The following is a 24,314-nucleotide window of genomic DNA, read 5'->3' as shown; positions in this document are numbered from 1 at the left end:
GTCTTCTATAAGTTAGTGAGATGTTTTATAGTTGTTCGTGTAATCAGCGAGAAAACTAAACATTTTCTTAAGCGTCCAAGAAACCCATAGTCGGCCGATATATATACTTTTGCCTTAGAGTGAACAGGCGACCTATCTGGCAGTGTGGGTGATATGGGCGGTAGTCTTCAACACAGGTGCATTAGACCAGGTACAAGCATCTTAACACGTTGACTGCCACCACGAGTATACTCGTAGTATCAATGTCACAATGTAACAAAGAACGCAGGAGACGTTTGTTTCTTGTGCCTATTTTGCCAACATGTCAAACTAATTTTAAAATACCACTGATGTAGCTAAGAGATAACTCGTAGTGGCAAAATTCGAATAGAATTGATACTACGAGCATATTTGTGATATGCAGTCAACGTGTTTTGATGCTTACCGCTGTTGCGATAAAATCTTACAGCGTTAAGCTCAACTGTGTTTGTGCTTGGTTTACAGTATATATATATAATGTTGCCCTTGTTTTGGGAACGGGTCCACCAATGTTAGGACGGGTTAGTCCGTACGGTTGGATATCCGTGTGTACTGATTGTAGCCCATTAATCGTATACTGCAGCAGTCGTTATGAGTCCAAATTTGCCACATTACATGATCCAATATTTGCACCGATAAAGCGTCTTAATGCACAGAAAGAATGTCATAAAACTGCGGCCATTAAGAGTTTACCTTTTATGTTGGAAGATGTGCTTGAAAAACGCGATACCAACTAAACACTGCACGTAGAAAAACCTAACACAGTAAAAACACAACTGTAAATTAAAACATAGAGAGATGCAATTGATTTAATTATGACAACAAAACCATGTTGAGATCACAATACATTCAAGAGAAACTTCTCATGAATCGTTATTGACGTAAAATGGTTTCCAGCTTTCAGGAAACCAAGTCATTTCTGTAGTGACGCGTCAATGAATTTTCTGATTCTAGATTAATTCTTTAAGAAATCAATCCTCTGGTCCGTCAACTCGACTGCTATGAGAACAGGATGTAAATAATTTGTCCATTCATCCTGTTTCATTCTTATGGTGACAATAGTGGATGTGAAATCTTGTTGTAACCTAGGAAGGAGAAAGGGGTGAGTATATCAGCCCACGCGGAGATTTTAGGAAGTGCTCATGTTCAACTCTGAATACAAAACAATGGTTGAAGAACGTTCAAAGTGTGACCCCAAGAACAGCTGGTCCAGGGCATGGCTTGCCCTGTCGCCAATGACCCAGAATTCGCTGTATGGAGTTGCGTCCCTTATATTTCTCCAGTCACTGTTACGTGTGCGATAGTCAATGGTGAGAATTGTTTGTTCTTGGAACAACGAGGTTAGGATATTAAACCATGTCGAGTACCAGCCGTGGTCTGGAACAGATCGGTGTTAACTGTATGCACCGTTTGAATTGGACTTGGTCTCTATTCTTGAAACAGATCCTACAGATGATCCGTCATTCGTCACCACTCGCTCCTTTCCGTAACCTGGGCTTGTCCCGGAATAACACGAGTGGGTCACGAGATGACCTGTGTTACCAAAGCACCCACTTCAGTCTGTTGGTCATCTTCCGCTCGTTGACCGGGATCCTTGGCACTTCCAAAATAGCACAAACTACATTTGACATGTCCCCTGAAAGGAAATAAAAGTTAATTAACATTAAAAATGAGCAACCATTTAGATATTTGACACATTTTATCTCAAGGCACTTCTGGAATGTATATCAAACTTGAAACAACCAATGGTTGTATGTTAGACATGAGGTCACTTCGACATATACTCTGATTATACTGTCTATATAGGCATCTCATATCGACATTGAAGAATGCAATTTAAGTAATGTTTCCGAATTACCATCACCCACCAGTTATCTCCCTTTGCGGATATTTCCAAAATTGGAAATTTTTGGAAACATCATCTTTCCAAAATTGGAAATGTCTTGGAAACATCTCTCTCCAAAATTGGAAATGTCTTGGAAACATCATCTTTCCAAGACATTTCCAAGCTTGTAAATGTTGATATTTTTTCCAGTGCGATATACTATTAAAGACATTATATCACACCACGCTTCTCTAATAATATATAATGCAATTAACTCGATAATACTAACTATCAGCCCCCACGGGAAGCTACCATATAGTTTATTCCAAAATACATTACGTATTTAGATTACAATATTAAATAAATAAGTTGGAATGAATTAATACAAAGTTGCATTAATCGACTCTCGCGCCCTCTTCCGACCTAACATTATTTCAAGGAAACCTGATAGAGCTATGTCCCTTGGAGCGCTCTTTACGAACATCCTCCGCACAACTTGTGATTGAAACAATTTCGCCAAACACCGACAACACCGCGTGCGACAGTTTTCGATGTACAGAGCAATTGTTTACATTCCATATTGGTAAGTGTTCTGTTTGGAAGCTGTTCGCCTCGAAGTTTCAATTATCGATTTCAGGCAAGTCGTAAGGGATAATATGTCTTTATTGCATCAATAGGAAGCTAAATTGAATGCCCCAATATATATAATATAGGCCAAAATATTGTGACATTAATGTCAACGTTGAAGCACTGGAAATGCCAACCTGGTTCCCTGGGTTTGTTGTGCGCTGTTGCGCCTGCGCTGCCAGTGTCGGAGCGTTAGCGCAGGCGCAACAGACCCGGGGAACCAAGCTGTGGAAATGCAGTCCCATAAACACCACAATTAGTTATGAAGATAGTAGTTGTATTTTAGTTTCGTCTCAGCTGATATTCTGTACACTGATAGTTGGTTTCCAGGCGAGTAGTATCCATTCAATGTAACTTTACCTTTCCGAAAGCGGAAGTCTTCCTCCCATTCTCCGGTTTCCGTGTTGTAAAACTCACATACGTTGACAGGCTGTCCCGTCTCTAGACAACTTCCTCCTACTACATATAACTTCCTGCCTGTATGGGACAAAATATAATGGCTGAAACACATTCAGAACTGCTGATTTTAGCAGGGGAGTGAACTGGGGTTTAAGTTTGGCGTTCACGAAAACTGCGGCCAGCATGGGAGTGCGCGTTTACCTTCGAACGAATGTTTCATAGTTCCAGTCCACTGAGATACTATGACACGGTTAAACATGGATGCAGTCAGACACATCAGTGTGAGTGAGTGAGTGAGTGATTATGGTTCTACGCCGCTCTTTAGAATATTCCAGCAATATCATGACGGGAGACATCGGGAATGGGGTACATTACGGAAAAGACACCGATACTACCCATCAAGGAAACAATAAGTTCCATCTTGGTTTGACCCCTCCAAGCATCGAAGTACAGACCTGCTGAGGTGATAGTATTAAGGTTCATTGGTTTGTTGTTTAAAGCCGCACTCTGCAATATTCCAGCTATGTGGCGGCGGTCTGTAAATCGAGTCTTGACCAGACAAGCCAGTGAACAACAGCATGAGCATCGATCATGAGGTTACGATGACATGTGTCAACCAAGCCAGCGAGCCTGACCACCCGATCCCGTTAGTCTCCTCTTACGACAAGCATGGGTTACTGAAGATCAATTCTATTCCGGATCTTCACGGGTCAGTAGTATTAAGGAGTTCGTAGACTATCTGGTGGAGTGAGTTTAGTTTGACGCCGCTTTTAGCAATATTCCAGCAATATAACGACGGAGGACACCAGAAATGGGCTTCACACAATGTACCCATGTGGGGAATCGAACCCGGGTCTTCGGCGTGACGAGCGAACGCCTTAACCACTAGGCTACCCCATCGCCCCATATCTAGTGGACTATGAGAGTGTACCTATAGTTGCTGTGCCGTGGCTGTGGCGGGCATGGTTCATATTGGGCAGGTGGAATTCCCAGGGGCTGATCACGTCGTCTCTAATCGTGCCATTGCTGAGGGAGATGTTGGTCGTGAAGGAGAAGATGCCACGTTGGGTGGAATAATCTGGTTTGTCCGGGCACTTCCGGTCTACTCGGGACGTCACGCCTACAGCCCAAGTATTGTGTAAGACGACACTTACAAATAGAACATTTGTTTGTCATAAAAACTAAAGATGCGTTTTTAAAATCATGATGTATGTATATAGTGGTTAAGACGAATGAATCATTTAATAATAATGTATTTATAAAGCGCCTAATATCCACCATAGAGATGCTCAGTGGCGCTGAATAAGGTTGGTATCTTTAGTAAAAGACTAAAACGGTATAAAGGTCTATAAGGTGTACGAAAATCAGGAATGTTTGGTATGCATCATACAAATTCTAAGCCATGTCTAAATTGTTATTAATATAGAACGTCAGTGCAAAAATATACCCAGTCATTACTTTCCTCTGAAACAAAATCAGCTGTGACAGTTATTATGACTACAAATCAGTGATGCGACAATTGTTCGCGAAATAAGAAAAACAAGTGTCTTAAATGTTCATCAAGGCTGAATTCATATTCATAAGTCAGTATTGGGGAACCTTGTGATCCAGACTTACTTCATATCAACTTAATATCCATGGAAACCCATGGTTCTTTGCGCTAAGATCACAAAGAGAATACATGAACTTATCACAATATAGAACAAACTTTACAAGCACGACAACGGTACAAGACTCTGTATCGAAACGTCGCTCTCACGAAATAAAAGAAGTTGTTATCCATAAATTTTGTTCTATATTGTACTTCCCAAGTTCTAAAATGCCACTCAAAGACGTTATGAACGTATCAGTCTTGTTAGATCTTCAGAACGGTTCAGTGCTTTTTGTAAGGCTATCCATAGGTTGTCGTACCCAGATACCCGGGGCGGTTCCTCAGGCCGTTAGTTTATCTGGTCAAGATTCGTGTACTGACCAGTAGCCGTAGAACCACAATGGTTACAGGGTGCGAAATATACGCTGGTCCTGTAGACCCTGGCTAGTAAAAATTCATAAGGACCACTAAAGGATAAGTTTGCAGTGGTCCTGGTCGCCAGTGAATTTTGTACTGATAGTTAAGGAAATCTACGAATGTTATTTTGGACCAGCGAAGTACAGACAGGACCACTAATTATTGTCCACTCATTGGTCCTGTTGTCTTGTTGGAAATTTTGAAAGGTTTCTTCCCATGTGGTTAGCTACGGCGCAGAACCCAAAGCAGGCTTTAACTGACAAGATACTGTTCCGCCGCCGTTAGTCTGAACCAGATAACAAAGTGATCAGTCCGAGTAAAATTGCTACTGCATAGGAGTGTAACGAATAATACTGAGCCTAGGTTTACTTAGACTGCCCTGTGATTGACACAAGGAAGCTTGATCAAAGTTGGCATGCAGTCAACATGTACTAACTGGCCACCCGATCAATGTTAGTCGCCTGTTTAGATAAGCATCGGTTTAAGGGAACGTGTATTCTCACTCGGAATCTCGACTAGTCGATCAGATACTGAGTGGGTGAGTCTAGCTTACGCCGCTTTTAGCAATATTCCAGCAATATCAGGGCGGGGGACACCAGAAATGGGCTTCATACATTGTACCCATGTGAGGAATCGAACCCGGGTCTTCTTCGTGACGAGCGAACGCTTTGACCAATAGGCTACCCCACCACCCCAATCAGATACTGACCTCCGATGAAGTAGAATGTGTTGTCCAGCGTGGCTATTGTGAACCTGTCCAGTGAACAGGGCAGTGTGTGTGGGTAGTGCTCGTCCAGCTCTCGCCATGTGTGTTCCTCGTATACCCTGTAACAGTACATACGGCAAGCAGGATATAGACGTTATTCACCTTTGGTCAATAATGGGATTAACGGTATGGCATCAGTATTGGATATCAGATCGGAATGTCTCTTAGTAAACTTAGTGTATGTTACGTGATGTCACTGGATTAATGGATCTAGATCCAGAAGGTGAGGTGAGGTGAGGTGAGGTGAGGTGAGGTGAATTGGGGTTTAACGTCGTGCTTGAGAATATTTCGCTCATATGACGACGTGCATGCGTGTGTATGTGTATGTGCGGCTGCTTGTACTAGCCCAGACTGAAGCTGGTTTTATAGTGCTAGCCCACTGAGATACCATGCCGCAGTGAAGCATGAATACCCCACTCAGACACATTATACTGACTCCGAGCCGACCAGTCCTTGTTGTACCCATTAATGCCGAGCGCCAGACAGGGACCAACAAGTACCATATTTTAACGTCTTTTGGTATGACGCGGTCGGGGATCGAACCCGCGACCTTCCGCTCTCCGGGCTGACGCTCTAACCACTACACCACGAGATCCAGAAGGTAAAACAGGCAGGAAAAATAGAAAGTCGGAGGAGGATGTGTGTTCTTTGAAGCATGACTGTTCTTCTGGGTCGAATTAACAATAACTGTCTTGTGCACTATTTTTATGGATGTTGTGCACTATTTTTATGGATACGTGGTTTCTGCCACACACTGCACATGTTACCGACCACACGCACGCATGTACGCACACACACGGGGACAACATTTGTCGCTGCTCTTTAGTGTAGCCTACGTTTTGTCAGTACTTACTTACCATAAATTATCTTGAGTTTTGTTGCCATGGTAACCACCTGCGCAATAAATCTCATTATTGTACACTGCACACACGTGATTAGCACGTGCAGCGACCAGCATTCCGGCCTTACACCACGTGTCTGTCTGTATGTCGTACACCTCACAACTTCCGGTCACGCGACTGTCACTCTTCTCTCCACCTGCAATGTAAAACCGCGTCAAAAAATAAACGAACGAGTTACCCCCGTGTGGGAATACTACAACCTGTTATTCATCCTATTTCTAAGAACTATTTTCATTACATGTATTCGTCATACAGCGCTCCTTTGGAATAAATCTTTACTGGTTTCCTCTCAGTCTGCCGTTACATTGTTGTAGTATTACATAATGTTAGGCATTCATCACCCGCCCCTTTAATGGGTCTGTCCTCGGAATAACCGAGTTATTCGTCACGAATGAATATTAAGTTGCACTAATTCTGATATTTTCGTCAAGAACTCCTTTGTAAATGTGTCATATTAGGAAATATTCTCAAGCACGACGGTTTAGACATGTCTGCGGTTGGGGGCATGGGTCTGTCCCGGAAACTGAGTTGGTCACGAATGAATATTAAGTTGCGAATTGTTTTTCGTCTGACAGTGAACCCCAACGTTTTTAAAGATTGTTGTTAGGAACATCATATCTACACATGGGGTCGGACCATTGCTTCACTTCATTCGACATAGTTATGTAAACAACACGCTTTCTTTTGGAACGGCGTCGTCTGGATTAACGAGGGTTTCCTGAAAATGAACACGAGTGTACCTGACACATATATCCTTCCGCCTTGTGCGCAGACGCCACATTTTGCACGTGCAATCATCATAGGGGCACACTCCACCCACAATCCTTCCGCCGGGTCGTATCTGAGAAAGAGAGATCACCACATGGGATGGAAGTATCCTTCCAAACGTTTCTGTTCTGAAATTAGTTTACAGGGAAGCAGAATAATGGTGATTTAACAGATTTGTTTATAGCATTACCAAATCTGTAACCAACGTGTTTAGGAACAACCAGTTCATGTCCAAGGATTTATACCAACCTGAAATCCTTTAATTACAGCTGGATTCAAGAGATTTAATGAATTTTTAATTATAACAAAACTAATTAAAAAACAAACACTTCAGACATAACACTGGTTACAATTAATTATTATTTCTAATGCTACATATGAGCCATTGCAAGTAATGCCACTATCGTGTATGTCATCAGTATGAAAATCTCAATATCCCCTTCCCAAAGCGTCTAGTTATTTACGATCTCCCTCATAGAACAGCCGTGCATTGAATCTCTGCTTTCACTTATGAATGTAATGACCTACGATCTGTGATTAATAGAATCATCACATGATATTTTTCAATTAATTACTGATTACGTGTAGTACAATGTCGCCTTGGAGTGTGCGTTAATTATTGTGGCGGTTCCATTGTGTTACTGGAGATATCGGCCAACCACACGCATGCTCACATCGACCAGTGTAGATAGTGGTAGATTCATGTTTGATAGAGGTCATTCATATGGTTGCCTGAAGAATATCACAATGACCGGGGTTCTAGAGACCGATTGTGAAGGCGTCGTTCATATTTTCAGTAAGTCATTTGAAGATAATCAGACAGCTCCGACAAGGGTCAAGAGTGAGTGGGTTTAGTTTTACGCCGCTTTTAGCAATATTCCAGCAATATCACGGCGGGGGACACCAGAAATGGGCTTCACACATTGTACCCATGTGATGAATCGAAACCGGGTCTTCGGCATGACGAGCGAACGCTTTAACCATTAGGCTACCCCACCGCCCCGAAACGCGAAGACACTGATTAAATGCCAATTAACTTTTTTGCTTCACGCGTATTTTATAATGAATACTGTAATATTTCGCTACGTTTGAGTATGTTTTACAGACTTAATACGCTGATTGTGTACACTTACCTGAGAACTCTGTTGAGATGCTGTGCCCGACTTTTGTCGAAACCCCCCACTATGTACAGAAAGTTGTCCACGACCACCACGCCAAAGTTCATGATGTCCACAAGAGGTTTCCATACTTCAATGTGGGTCCTGTACATGAAGATGTCGCTCCTGTCAGGGGTGAGCAGGAGATAATGCACCTCCCCCGTGCCCCCACGGTTCAGGACATACAGACGGGATTCACTGCCCCTCTCCCCTCCCCATACCCCATTCTCCGCCGAACCGTCGTCGTAGGAGGAGCCGGTGCTGGAGACGTCGTCGAGAGGAGAGCCGTTGCTGACAACGTATTTGGCCATTGCCTCAATTGTGTTAATGTGCGTTGTTGCGTTCAGTGGTGTGTACCTATTATGGTCATCATGCTGTGGGAGCTTATATAACCCCTCGATGTCTTGTACCGAAACGACGTCAGTGGAAACGGAACGACGTCATGGGAGCAAAACGACGTCGATAGGAAACAAAACGACGTCAGTGGATACAAATCGATGTTAGTCGGGGAAGGCGCTTGTTAGCCCTGCTCCATGCTGGACAGAATATACCCTCGCGGACACGTGTCTTAATGAACAGCCTTTGGTGTCTGAAAATCAAACGGAAAGAACTTATGAAAATTCGACCAAAGTGTGACAAATCCTCTTTAGTATATACACTGACGGTGCGTGCGTATAGGTAAGACACATCGGCCTTTGTAAACAACGTGCGGAGAAGGACAACATTGTTTTCCTATAGCTACCCTCTTAAAAACTACTCGAATATTCCAACACAGCTGTCAACCAGTCCATTCAGATTCACAGAATCCTTTGTTTAAACAAATGCAAGATTACATCCGTTTAGAGACTATTTAGTCATTCCAGTGCAATATATTTTGACGTGGTCATAATCAACTTGGAGACATCCCGGCAACGGATATTTAGTCAGTCTGCAGTTTGATCCCGTCTCTGCTGGTGCACCCAGTGAATGCAATAATGTCGTTGAGAACAGAGCAGGTGCGTGCACAAACAACGCTCTCAGCCAATCAAAACTTACACTCTTTAAAGCAGCCACAAGTCAATAGATCCTGAATGCACAGATCAGAAAGTAATTGTATTTTGTATACTTAAGTATATACTCAGCCTTTGTACTTTAACATAGCATGGAGAGTTTTTAGTTTCGGTACCTCTGTCTGGAGGGGGTTTAACTGCGATATTGAAAGCGATAAGTCTTAGTTGATACGATTCCAATGGCCAATCAAGACCATTTATTTCTTCACCCTGCCATATTGGGACGTGTTGAGGCACTAACTGATTTACGGTGGGTATTCACCGTGGAATGTGGAGGTGGCATTAATCACTAAAGAGATAAAACCGCTTACAATATCTACGCTATGAACCTCAGAAGCGGGTCGACGATTTAGTTCAGAGTTAAGGGTGCACATAATACATGTACTCAAGACCGGAGGGCGCAGATATTTTGTAAGGTGTCGGAAAAAGGGAGTCTTCGGTGGGGTGGAGTGAGTGAGTTTATTACAGTGAGCAATATTACAGCAATGTCACGGCGGGGGACACCAGGAATGGGCTTCACACGTTTTACCCATGTGGGGAATCGAACCCGGGTCTTCAGCGTGACGAGCGAACGCTTTAACCACTAGGCTACCCCACCGCCCCGGAGTGAGTTGAGGTGGGGTGGGTTGGGGTCTGTGGGTTGTTCCAATATGTTTCGGAATCCTATATTTTACCTAACAAAATGGCAACAATATTTTACATGAGACACACAGGACGTTCAACACATTCCATGGTTTCGAATCACCAAGAACGAACATTTCTGTTGTGTTGTACAGTCGTACCAAAGCCTTTCACATTTGAATAAACTTGTAATGTAACCACTGTTTTGTTTTAAACATATTTTATTCATGAGAAAAGGACTGGGTACAAGTTAACTTAGAACACCGCCTCCATAGTATTCAGATAAAGTTATTTACATTCATTATACAAGATGGACGGACACAGAAAGATGGAAAACAGTGGAACAATTGCAATAGTTTAAAAATATTTTTGATTGGCAAATATGTTTGAACAATTTTAAATAGGTTTTGATTTATGCGAACAGTCCGACCTGCATTGCCATGTGATAGTAACTCATAGGTTATATTCACATTGGTAACACTGCGTAGATTAGTCATCCTGGCAGTTCTCCGTGCAGTATATAATTGACACACAAATAGGTAATGATAAGAATTTTCACAAACATTTCCACGAGAACAACTTTGGGTTATTTTATTATACCATGTAACCTCCTCTGTGAACTAAATAATTTCACCAAACTCTGTGCATACCAGATTAACAAATGATGACGTATATTTCGCCTCTCAACTCCTTTTAACAAGGTACACATTATACATGAAGGTTCCCAACATAATAAGACAAAAGACAAAATTATGCCCATGTACGTCGACAAATGTGTTCACAGCAATGTGACCTTGGACCTTCCTCTAAGAGGCAACTAACGGTATCTGGTGGTCAGGCTCGCTGATTTGGTTGACACATGTCGTCGTATCCCAATTGATGGTCATGATGTTGATCACTCGATTATTTACAGACCGCCACCATATAGCTGGACTGACTGACTGACTGACTGAGTTTGGTTTTACGCCGCTTTTAGCAATATTCCAGCAACATCACGGCGGGGGACACCAGAAATGGGCTTCACACATTGTACCCATATGGGGATTCGAACCCGGGTCTTCAGCGTGACGAGCCAACGCTTTAACCACTAGGCTACCCCACCGCCCCCATATAGCTGGAACATTGCAGAGTGCGGCGTAAAACAACAAAGATACCAACCTTACAATCAGTGACCTTGACTCAAGTCTCTTGAGTTGGTCAGAATTGCTCTAAACTGTCGCTTACTTCCCACTTCATATAATCGCGTCAAAAAACGACAAAGTAGTCTCGTTTAAGTTCTGTTAACATTGCACAGTCGTGTGTAATTATTATTAAACTCATGACAAATTAATTCATGTTTGTTTACACCAAAAGGTTAGGATCTTAACAAAACCAAGTATACTGACCTGCCAGAAGGCGCATAATAGTCCTATGAAATGTGACTCAAACATTAGATCGCCAGCTACCGAAGGCTGTAAACAATATTGTGTATATTTACACATGGCCTGGTGAGTATATATTGTGTATGACCCGTGTTTGCACGAGGCTAGCGAGGCTCTCTTTACAACCCCTGTGTACACACATTAGGCCACCTGAGGGTGGTAAAAGCTTCATAAAGCACGCTTGCTGCACTACCTTGACCGAAACATTAACTCGGGTACAATGTACCTTGGTTGTGTGTGAACACTGACTCTATAAACTTACACAAACAATAATTGTTGCCATAACAGATAATAGCACGGGAGCGAAAAGCGACTGTATTCCCCTAACAGAGAATGTACACTTTTTGTATCTGATTACCTAGTATGGTATTACTTCTTGTGAAGATCCGGGTAAGAATTGGTCTTCAGCAACCATGTTTGCCGTAAGAGGCGACTAACGGGATCGGGTGGTCAGGTTTGCTGACTTGGTTGACACATGTCATCGGTTCCCAATTGCGTACAGATCGATGCTCGTGATGTTCATCACTGTACATCACTTGTCTTGTTCAGACTCGATTATTTACAGACGCCATTAACCAAACCAAACCAAGTATGGTTTTACGCCGCTTTTAGCAATATTCCTGCGGGGTGATGTTCATGGGCATTCACATTAACCAAACCCATGTGGGGAATCGAAACCGGTCTTCGGTGTGATGAGCGAACGCTTTAACCACTAGGCTACTCCACCACTCTCTTTATACAACCCTTTTGAGAGGAAAGTATGTAGTGATGCCGGTTCCTACAGAGGAATCAGGGAATCAGGGAGTCACACCTACGATCATAGTTCCAAACACAACCCTTCCGCCCCTTGCCGCCCGCGAATCATTTCTAGATACAAGTTATATTCACACAAGTCGATGTTGATATCTGCATATTCAGCGTAATCGACTTGTGTTTGTTTATTCATCCTGTACGTCCAACTGAAGAAACTCGACTCCAACACGTGGGATAGTCAACGGGTTACAGCGTTCGCTCATCACGCCAAAAACCGGGTTCGATTCCCCACGTGTGTACAATGTGTGAAGCCCATGTCTGGTGTCACCAGCCGTGATATTGCTGGAATGTCGCTAAAAGCGGCGTAAAACCATACCCACTCACTCACTTTAACACACGTAACGACAAAGTTAAAACAGTCCTCACACTTGTTCTCGGCCGACAGGCATTAATTGTTTATGTGTTAAAATATTCCTTACTTCATTTACGTTCGTTGTGTTCACGCACGACTTCAGTGCTGCCTCTTGGGAACGTCTGTTGACGTGAGACAGTGCCAGGAGATCAAAGCCAAGATACATCATACATAATATGTTGGAGAAGCCCAGGGGAGTAAGGCGTAGAAGATATCTGGAGTAGAATATCACTGCAGTAACACTCGCTGCAATAGGCATATTGCAGGTCACCATACCCTGAAGGCGTTGGTTGTTTGTTTGTTTGTTGTGTCAACGCGGTGACAGTTGCGTCGACTGGGGAATTAGCTCATAATTAAGATGAAGTGTGCGTTGATGAAGACGAATGCATAGTTGAGTTCAAACGTCTTTAGTACATGACAAACAAATACACAAGACATGAGCGAGGTGAGCGGAGTACCTGCTCAACCCCAGGGCGTTTCCTACGAGCGGCATTATCCTGCTCGTGGTCGTCCCAACAGACAGTCCAAATACCGAACTCGTACTCCTTCTTGTCTAGATGTGAGCATACTAAGTATATATACAGTTTTTGACGACAATGGACAGGCGACGACTCATCAATGGACAGACAGAAAAACAATAGCACTTCCTTGACCAGTTGATGGGATGGCAGACACGGCCAAGGGGGATTACCAATGAAGGTTATAAATGTCTTATACAGTAATTAATTGGCTGACAAGTCAATGTACAATGCGGTAGTGATAAGGATGTACAGTAGTGATTAAGAATACAGGTTAGCGTCATATAAATTATTACAATAAAGTCTCACATATCTGGACTACATAGGTTTCGGACTTTTTAAATATTTGGACGATGACTGTCCTGAATTAGTCACTATAACAGTTGTTTAACGCCGCTCTCAGCAATATTGCAGCTATATGGCAGCAGTCTGTAAATAATCTAGTATGGACCAGACAATCAAGTCATCGACAGCATGAGCATGGATCTACGTATTGGGATATCATGACACGTGTCAACCAAGTCAGCGAACCTGACCACCGATCCCACGTGTTATAATTACGACAAGCACAGTCGATCCTATTGGTCGCCTCGACAAATATGGGTTGCTGAAGACCAATTCTAACCCGGATCTTCACGGGGAGACAACATGGGTTGCTAAAGACCAATTCTAACCCATATCTTCACGGGTAGAATGCGCTGGTAGGTCACCGTCGTATCTCAACGCATCATAATGTCTTTTAGGCCAGCAACCCGTAGGTACTTGTGTCAGTGAAATATATTTATGATTGCAGCGTTATGCAACCTTTATTCACTTATTACCACGCATACAAACGGAGGCATGGCTGAATGTTCTCGTTGATCATATCATGACCGTTGCCTGTTTAAGTATATCGAAACACGAAACTAGAGACACCGACGGGATCTTAATGATAATTAAGAGTTGAATGATCCCCATGGAGTTGAGATTGAAAATACGATGTACCGTTTGAGATTGACATCCAATGATTGAGGGGAAAAACAAAGCGCCTTTGAGCAGCTAAGCTGGATATTGGCGCTCTAGAAATATTAGTATAATTAATTAATTAATTAATAATGCTATCTTGGAGGTGTGGGTGGAGGGATGGTGTAGGAATCTGTTTCGGGTTTGATTACCAAATTCTGTCACGCTTGCCCGTATGATGCAGTGTCTTGGAAACAGAGGAACACCACTCAGCCAATCACTGCAGACTCGCTTTCGCGTTTACAGGAAAGAAACCCATTCAAAACACTTAGATATTATCCCTGAACGTTCTGCAAAATAATTCCGATTAATCGGGTCTTTGAAAACATATAATATAAGACTGAATTATTCACGTTTAAATGACAAGAGGGCCAACGTAGATCTTGTGATATGCTACTGGGATTAAACAATGACACGTGTTGAGAGACATGCCTGTTATAGCCGAGCTCATCTGTTTTAGCCGGTCTTAGCGGTGGAGTTGATATGGATCTGAAGGTCAATCCTATTAGTACCTCTGATCAGTAGAACGGCTTAAAACTGATATCCCGACAAAAACACACCTGAGGCAATAGGTAAACAACTTGTGTTAAACACCGAATGATAGCGTGTTTAGATCAATATTTACTTTAGAACTTTATTGCTTTACTTACCGCTTAGTGACTGAATAAAGAAAGTCGTCTTACACTTAGAGCATTATTTCAGTACATTACCGTATTCACCTAAACTCTAAGACCAACGGGGGCTTAATCGTCCGAAAATATTCTTGATCAGTGGGAAAAGGTGTAGATTATGTAAGGACCGATTACTTTGGTTTCAGTTAAAGAGGGCCCGGGTTTTCGTATGAGATAAATTATTAAGCTTCGTTATATCATCGTATTATATCATTTGTTATTGACCTGCTGTGAAAATGTGCCTGGCATCCGCAATTACTTTACAGAACTTGACATTCTATTCTGCCAATTTATTCATTTTTATGCTAAAGTATTTTTTTCACACAGGAATATGCTCAGTACATATTGGTGTCTATTCTGTTGGTTTGAGCGAAGAAGACACGTGTCTGTCTTTGAATGACGTTAGTTTCGGTTACATGTGACGCTGGAATCGGTCTTACGTCACGTTTGAGTCACGTGTTTTGTCTCGTTCATGTCTGTTTTTATGTCAGATTTAATTTTGTTTTCAAGTGTTTTGGTTTTTGCTGTCAAGTGTTTTTGTTCTGTTGGTATATGTCTTGATGATGCTTTGGTACCATTATGTTACGTTCGTGTCTGACGTCTTGTTACGTGGATCGGTGGGGTGGCCTTGTGGTTAAAGCGTCCGCTCGTCACGCTGAAGACCTGGGTTCGATTCCCCACATGGGTACAAGGTGTGAAGTCCATTTCTGGTGTCCCCCGCCGTGATATTGCTGGAATATTGCTAAAAGCGGCGTAAAACCATACTCACACACTCTTGTTACATTGTCGTCAATCGTAACATCAAGTTCGTATCAGTCACGGTGTTACGCGAGTGTCGCTAGATGGGACGGTATTTCGGCAGAATGGTATAAAAGACAATTGAAAGGAAAAGATTCTCACAGAATTATCTGACAGGGTAACTTGTAACAAATGGTGAGACAACACCCGACATGGTGGAAGCTACTGTCCTATCAAGATGAATGACTATCTATAAATGACTAACCTTATTTACAAAATGTACAAAACGGATTAATTTTCAAATCCTCTGTAAATCTACACTTGTGCTGAACAATAAATGCTGGTTGCCTTCTAAACATAATAAACAACCGATGAGCACTGCTTTGTCTTGGTGTCTGTGACGGATGGACGAGGGGTTGAGACGAGCGATTGTGTGACGTCCTGTCTCGCAACACGACAACCTTGCCAGGATACAGTATTGTACAAAGCCAAACCAGTAAATACCTTGCGCCATAAATCACATGAAGATCTTCAGAGTAGCTGGGATAAGCTGCAGGGAGCCTTTGATCGCGGTCATAAGTAAGCTATAAATTCCACGCAGTGTTCGGAGCACTGACAGTAGAGACATACCAGACAACACTGTGTTGGTGTCACCAATGGTTATCGTCTTGACATATGTCGAGACCCTCTTTAATGAGGTGTTAGTACATTTCAGATCGGACGCGAAAACACGTACGGTTATTGTGAACGGATGTCTGTACAAGACCACGTTCCACTAAGTGTTCTTACCACTACGACCATGGTAACCCTATGTTAAAGTATTGGGGTTGGACCTAAGCTCGCTTTGAGAAACCTTGCCCAGTTACTTGCGAAATTCATTGTTGATCAAGTGATACTGAGGATGCAGACGAGCCTGTCGTAGTCATCCCGAATGTAGGCCTATCGTGAAACCAAAGATTACTTACTCACTCAAACACCATATGGATTTTACTCATCAATTCAGTACTGGTGTCACAGAGTTGTGTCCCTTGGGCGTGCCAGGCACCTATGGTTTTTGGTTGGAATTCCAGATTCGTTTAGTTTCTGTTAGTAGGTTTGTCAACACCATACTCATGTGTTTCACAACATCGCAGAGTGAGTGAGTGAGTGAGTTTAGTGTTTAGCAATATTCTAGCAATATCACGGCTGGGACACCAGAAATGGGCTTCACACATTGTACCCATGTGGGGAATCGAACCCGGGTCTTCGGCGTGACGAGCGGACGCTTTAACCACTTGGCTTCCCCACCGCCCCCTGATTGTTTTGTGAAGTGCCACTTGCGGTTTCACATTCCACGAAACAAAATGAACCCTTCATTCTGTAATGACGGGGACAGTAACGTGTGTGTACGTCATCAGCGGTTGTATCGACAAGTTGCATTGATCGTGTGTATTGCGGTGATTTATTTTGGCATAAACTGCGTTTGTTTCCTTGGGATTCGATCTTATCCTTATTGAGATTGGTAAGCATTGATTTTCACTTCTCTATGTAACTCTCGCTCTGAATGTGGGTAGAGCGGATTGATATATGGGACCTGGTTTACCATCCAACCAACAATTCCCTGCTAATCCTGCTGCTCACTCACTCACAACAGCCACGCACAAACTCCCGCACCTGCTTGGTCACTCACTCACTAACTCTACGTGACGGTGGGGTAGCCTAGTGGTTAAAGCGTTCGTTCGTCATGCCGAAGACCCGGGTTCGATTCCCGACATGGGTATAATGTGCGAAGCCTATTTTTGGTGTCCCCGCCGTGATATTGCTGGAATAATGCTAAAAGCGGCATAAAACCAAATTCACTCACTCGCTCGCTGACTCACTAACCACACAGCCACGCAACCACACACTCGCTGACTCACTCACTAACTATACGACCGGGTTAGAATTGGCCTTCAGCAACCCATACTTGTTTTAAGATGCTTACCATTTACAGTCAACGAATGTGAGCCCTCAGTGCGTTGACTTGCCAGCACAGACCCGTGAAGATCCGGGTTGGAATTGGTCTTCAGAAACCCATGTTTGTCGTAAAGGCGACTAACGGGATCGGGTGGTCAAACTCGCGGACTTAGTTGACACATGTCATCGTATCCCAAATGCGTAGATCGATGCTCATGCTGTTGATCACTGGATTGTTTGGCCTAGACTCGATTATTTACAGACCGCCGCCATAGAGTTGGAATATTGCTGAGTGCAGCATTAAACAACAACCAAACAAAACTGACTATACACGTACATACCAAACCACACACTCACTCACTCATTGTTCTGCATTCATTTCAAATGGTTCGATCAGCTTTCTTTAATAAGATAAGGCTTTCTGAAACTATTTCAGCACCCACCTTCCTATCATCATTTACACGCTCCCTCCCCCCCTCCCTCCCTCACTCACCAACCAACTCTGCACAACGGATACGATGTTATGGACCAATCTGCTTTCATGAACAAGTTAATGCTCTGATTTTCTCAAACCACTTCAAAGCCAAATGAAGCTATCAATCGACGTTGCTTTTCTAAGGAATAAATTATTGCCATATAAATTATGTCCTAATCTGAATTTAATCGTCACGTTAGTATAGAGTCAGTGTGTTTTAATGTGACAATTAACAACTATAAATAGAGCACAGAGGAGGGTCGAAATGGTACCAAGACGGTCCACTCAGAATAGGTGTGTGAGTTGACATTCCATACAACAGCACGTTTTCAGCCATTTACAGCGAAATGGATTTATAGTAAACAGCTAAACAAAGCAAAATCCAATTAGTCAATTCAATCAGACACAATGAAATAACTTCTTTCAGTGGCATTTTAGAAGTTGGGAATCACAATATAGCCAAACTTTATGGATAACAACTCTTATATTTCGTCAGGCGACGTTTTGATACAGATTGTTGTACCGTTGTCAAGGAGACAAGCTGTTATCCATAAGGTTAGTCTATATTACAATCATCAAATTACAGAAGTTTGAAGGTACCTTTGCTAAATATACACTCCCACTAAACGCTGTCGACTCACACGGATACGATTCAAAGCATTCCGGCATTAGTCCGGACTAGGACAAAATGTCACTCACTCACACACGCACGCACGCACGCACGCACGCATGCACTCACATTTTTTTCTCTCACACACACACACACACACACACACACACACATTACACACACAACACACAGAGACGCACGCACGTACACACACACGTGCACCCATTCACACACACGCACGAACTCACGCACATACAAAGATTCTCTCATAAACAAACACGTACACACACAAACACACACACACAAATGCACCCATTCACACACACACACACACACACGCTCTCTCTCTCATAAGCACACGTACATACACATACATACGCGCACACAAAACAAATCGGCACGCACGCACACACACACACAAACAGACGCACGCACGCACGCACACACACATCCATGCAGGTCGCTGTGTAAGTGTTCTCATCCTGAACACATAAGGGGGTCGTACCAAACAGTTCCTCCTTGTCGTACCAAACAGACAGACAGACAGACAGACAGGTTTTATTCAGTAATGTAGGCACAGTGGCCCATAGTACAGTTGAATTTTCATTTTAACAAATATTGGTCACGTGACACGAAATTATGGTTTTACATGTGATTTAAGGATGGACATCAAATGTTTTATGAAAATGGCAGCTGATTTAATAGTGTCATCGTTATTAGAATTAAGTATTTTATATATCGTTTGTGGGGCATCATTAAAGCATTTTAGATACTTCTTTCGGCCAGCAGAGAATGCCTCACAGTCTAATAATAAGTGACGTTCGTCTTCAGTTTTACCAGAAGAACAATGAGAACATGATAAATCTTCCAATGTATTTTTATCTTTTCTATAACGCTGTATTTTTTAAGGCATGTAGAGAGATTCTAAATTTACAAAATTTCTTAAAAGGGACTTATCATTAAGGACCCTAATATATTTTCAGGTCCGAACATCGATTTACATTGTGAATAATGACTTAGAAAACTCGATGAATTTACTGATGCGTGCCAATTCTGAATATATATATCTTTTATTCGTTGCTTAAAAGTTAACAAAAACATTTTTATATCACCAACATCTTGCTTAAACCAAACATAAGAAAACCCGCTTGAAAATAACACATTTCGGACACCAGAAGCCCAAGAATACTTTCCACGTTTGTCTAGGGATAATAATAATTGATAGCTTTGATAGGGGTAGCGATAATCAGGCATTCTTATAAGTTTAATCCAGTATCTGATAGCTCTCATTTGACTCTCAATATGCATGCTATAGCGGCCTGTATCGCCAAGTACGGCTTTGTTGGCAGCAAATTTACCTACAGTAAGAAATCTTTTAAAATATGATGCATGCACATTTTCTATAGCTTCGAAATAGTTTACTCCCCAAACAGTTCCTCCTTGATAACTGTTTGACAGTTGTTCATATTTCAAACTTGGAATCCATCAATTCGAGTTGTATATGACGTTTATTTCAATATGAATAAAATAAATGATCAATTACGATGCAGGGTTCAAGCGGTTTGCACTCGCCTAAACCGGCGCTACTGCACGCCCACAGTTTAATGATGCATTCAAACAACGTTATTTCAGTGTTCAGTTTACATAGACACTGCGACGTCGCGTTGGTGAGATGTTGATATACTATGTATAAGAACTGTAAAGGGTGGAACTCATGTGGGCAAACACTTCACATGTCAAACAGTAGTCAATCATCTGAAGCAGATGCTGTTCGCGATGTCCCACACTTGACAGGGAGAGTAGCGTCCCTTTAAAGTAAGCAACGCTGTTTTGCCACTGCGAATAACTTAAAGAAATTCCACGTTGGTAAATGTGTTATGACGTGTTACCTACCGAAGATAATATGATAACTACAGGTAAATATTTTACGGCGTATTGTCTGTCACACACCTCGGAGTCTTCGTAATCCCCAAACACGTACTATATACACCTCGCAGTCTTCGTAACATCCAGTCTCTAAACACGTACTATATACACCTCGCAGTCTTCGTAACATCCAATCCCTAAACACGTACTATATACACCTCGCAGTCTTCGTAACATCCAATAACACGTCTATATAAGTCTTCGTAACATAAACACGTACTATATACACCTCGCAGTCTTCGTAACATCCAATCCCTAAACACGTACTATATACACCTCGCAGTCTTCGTAACATCCAATCCCTAAACACGTACTATATACACCTCGCAGTCTTCGTAACATCCAATCCCTAAACACGTACTATATACACCTCGCAGTCTTCGTAACATCCAATCCCTAAACACGTACTATATACACCGCAGTCTTCGTCTTCGTCTTCGTAACATCCAATCCCTAAACACGTACTATATACACCTAAACATCCACAAACACTACTATATACACCTCGCAGTCTTCGTAACATCCAATCCCTAAACACGTACTATATACACCTCGCAGTCTTCGTAACATCCAATCCCTAAACACGTACTATATACACCTCGCAGTCTTCGTAACATCCAATCCCTAAACACGTCTTATATACACCTCGCGGTCTTCGTAACATCCAATCCCTAAACACGTACTATATACACCTCGCAGTCTTCGTAACATCCAATCCCTAAACACGTACTATATACACGTCCTATAAACACCTTGCAGTTTCTTTGTATGTCAAGAAATACATAACATAACTGTTGTGACTTCCACTGAGAATACGAAATACGTCACAAGCGTGCAATGACTTATCAGCATTTTTATCATGGCATCATTTAACAGGGGTCCAACATTGGTCTAATTATGACGAGTTTGAACTACAAACTATCCAGGTTATCTAAAACATATCGTAAGGTCAGGTTTGCATTGGTCACGATCGAAATATTCCCGGGAATGTAACAAAGTATACTATTCACAATTTGCTAAGGATCAAATCATTGATTCAACAGAAAACTATGACCATACTCACTCACTCACTCACTCAGAAGAATAAATTGCCAAGCAGAAACATGTTTTTGACTTTTTTCTATAATTTCTTATATTTATTGTAAGTTGTAATAAAGAAATTAATTGGTTTAGCAGCTGTTATCCATTCACCGTACAAAATCCAAGACCCCAAAAACCCATACAACCCCACCAAGCAGAGTGGAACAACTTTCATTCGTCCTAACTTAAGACCTCAAAGACTGGACACTGTTGCACATATTCGTCATATTTTCAAGAGAGGAATACGTGGCACTAGACTAACGCTTAGTCCCTGAATATAGATAATTTTGATAGTAACAAATAAACCCATTAAATTTAAAAGGAGCCCCAGTGAGGTTGGAGATTCAGGGGAAATCCAGACTTGTTTCATTTAGGGTTTTAGCATTGCAGGTAGTGCTAGGCAGTAGGGAAAGGAATGTGGTTCAGGGGCTGTGAGACAGACTATGGTGGCACGAATGACCTATGTATGATTCGCTGTGCAGAGTTCCGTCCCTTAGGCTGGCCAGGATCCTTGATTATCGGTTCGTTTGTAGAGAAAGGGAGAAGGGGAGAGAAAGACAAAGGAAGAGAAGAGAGTGAGGATAAGACTGGAAGAGTAAGCTTGAACTGTGATAATGTTTCACACATCGTGTCAGCGGCATGACCTTTCTGGTCGACATTCTGCTAGGTCCTAATATCGTTAATTCAAAGTAATTACATCACTTACGGTACAAGCTGTGGTATTTAACTATCAAATGATCTTAATGACTAATTGCTTTCTATATTTGTATAACCTTTGCTCCACTACGCTGAACATTGTTGTAGCTCGCTCCGGCTACAATGGAGAGTTTGTTGTTGAAGTAGCAGGCTGGTTGACTCTTAACAACATAAATCCTCCATACATACCTGGGTTGTCAATGGCGAGACTACGACACTTTCACTATTCCCGTGTATACTAACACCACACAACACTATACCTGCAAGCATACCTAACACAGCTATACATAATAGCCTTGGGATATTCAGTACAATAACTGCATAATTTACGACGACAAATTTCGGGCACCTGTTTCAGCGAAATAACTCCAAATTTACTCACATTTTCACCGTTTTTCCAGAAGCAAGATGTCAAAGTCGCAACCGTTGCCGCTGTGTTGTGTTATCGCCGCCGCGACACACGTTCCTGGACTCCCACTCAGTGAATGAAGTCGACACTCTCTGACAGAACTCAACAGACGGTGTTTTGTATTGACATTGTGCTGCTGACGGGCATGACAGACTGGGGTAGACTCGAGTGAGTAAAGTAAGTAGCTATATGGATAAATGTGACAGCATGGCAGCGGTGGGACTGGGGTAGACCTTGTGTGGGTGGAGTAAGTGGCGGAATGGATAAACTTTCTCTGCGAGCCGTTGCATGGCTCAGCAGGGTAGATTAAGTGTAGCCTATGTATTGTTTGTTTTGATTGTCAGTATTCAGGTTATATGACGTCGATCTGTAATATTAGGACTACACAATCCAGTGACTGACATCATGAGCATAACTCTGTGCTGTGGATACGACGATAAGCGTCAAAATAAGGGACTGTACATAATTTATGGCTAGGGGGTGATGATGATTCTAATGGGGGGTCACCCATTTTGTTCTGGGGAGCAAGGGGGTGTCAGCAATTTTGTACACACGTACTAGGGGGGTTAGCAAATTTTGTACATAAAAATATGTTTAAAATTATGCTTAGAAATTATGGGAGGGGAGGGGGGTGTTCATTGATTTTGTACATGACATGCAATGGGGAGATGTCACTTGATTTTGTACATAGATTTTAGGGGGATCATTCACATTGTACATGCTTCTCCATAAAATCATCACCACCACCCCTAGCCATAAATTATGAACGGTCCCTAATCAGCGGGCTTTACCATGATCTCCGGTGCGGTTGGTCTGACGGAAAACATGGTTTGCTGAAGACCGCTTCTAACACGGATCCTCAGGGGTGTCGAATCAATGGAAAAGTGGCTGAATGAATAAACCTTGCCTGCGTTTTATAGCATGGTGGACTAGCGGAGTGGGTACTATTTTAAGTGGGTGGTGTAAGTGGCGGAATGGATAAACGTTCCAGTCATTTTTATTGCATGGCGGAGTGGGTACTATTTTAAGTGGGCGTTGTAAGTGGCAGAATGGATAACCGTTGCTCCGCGAATGTAACTGCGATTTTGTATTTCCCCCAGAGATAAAGCTCATGTGAAGATTCCCACACCTAAAAGACAAACGTACTTGACTTAAACGCCAGGAAAACACAGGATTACTTGAAGAGTCCTGGCGGATAATATGGAAGGCTCTTACACGTACAGTTGAAATATCTGGAGCTGGTCGGGTTGACGGAGAGACAGCCATCGAGCAATGACGTTGTTTTGCTCGGGATGATAATCTCTTTATCATATAATGTCCAATGATTAAGATGTGTTTTACAGGATAACGGCCTGGGGACTTTGGTTAATAGAAGCGCTCATAAAATCAACGCCGCGTCCTTTTGGTGATCGATTGTGATTGTCTGATAAACTATGTTCAGACTAGTAGATAAGAGGTGTGAGTATGGTTTTACGCCGCTTCAAGCATTCTTCCAGATATATCACGGACGCCTTACACAATATACCTG

The 24,314-nt window shown here is 42.4% G+C and overlaps 1 protein-coding gene across 2 annotated transcripts; it reads right to left on the bottom strand.

Moving 5' to 3' along the window:
- Positions 1-801: 801 nt before the first annotated feature.
- Positions 802-22,914, bottom strand: LOC124269835 (kelch-like protein 17). Of its 2 annotated transcripts, XM_046704871.1 has the most exons (8): positions 22,760-22,914; positions 8,447-9,059; positions 7,286-7,386; positions 6,501-6,681; positions 5,587-5,702; positions 3,801-3,989; positions 2,831-2,947; positions 802-1,654 (listed from the first exon to the last, which is right to left on the bottom strand). In XM_046704871.1, the coding sequence occupies exons 2-8, from the start codon at positions 8,779-8,781 to the stop codon at positions 1,557-1,559; spliced, it is 1,137 nt and encodes a 378-aa protein (XP_046560827.1). In that variant the 5' UTR covers positions 8,782-9,059; positions 22,760-22,914; the 3' UTR covers positions 802-1,556. The 2 variants fall into 2 exon arrangements, with proteins under 2 accessions (XP_046560827.1, XP_046560828.1); XM_046704872.1 differs by lacking the exon at positions 3,801-3,989.
- Between the last annotated feature and the right edge of the window lie 1,400 nt (positions 22,915-24,314).

Source organism: Haliotis rubra, unplaced genomic scaffold (assembly GCF_003918875.1).
Source record: "Haliotis rubra isolate DU_JTF1 unplaced genomic scaffold, ASM391887v1 Scf148, whole genome shotgun sequence".
In the NCBI taxonomy this organism is placed as follows: Eukaryota; Metazoa; Mollusca; class Gastropoda; order Lepetellida; family Haliotidae; genus Haliotis; species Haliotis rubra.
Note: the sequence above shows the minus strand (reverse complement) of the source record. Positions and strands in the feature narration are given on the sequence as shown.

Excerpts from the sequence above, each read along its gene's own strand:
- LOC124269835 (XM_046704871.1), bottom strand. The coding sequence starts at position 8,781 with ATGGCCAAATACGTTGTCAGCAACGGCTCTCCTCTCGACGACGTCTCC. Across the intron at positions 6,682-7,285 it reads CGGAAGGATATATGTGTCAG|GTGGAGAGAAGAGTGACAGT; the intron begins GTACACTCGTGT and ends TTTACATTGCAG. Across the intron at positions 3,990-5,586 it reads CACATTCTACTTCATCGGAG|GCGTGACGTCCCGAGTAGAC; the intron begins GTCAGTATCTGA and ends CTTGGGCTGTAG.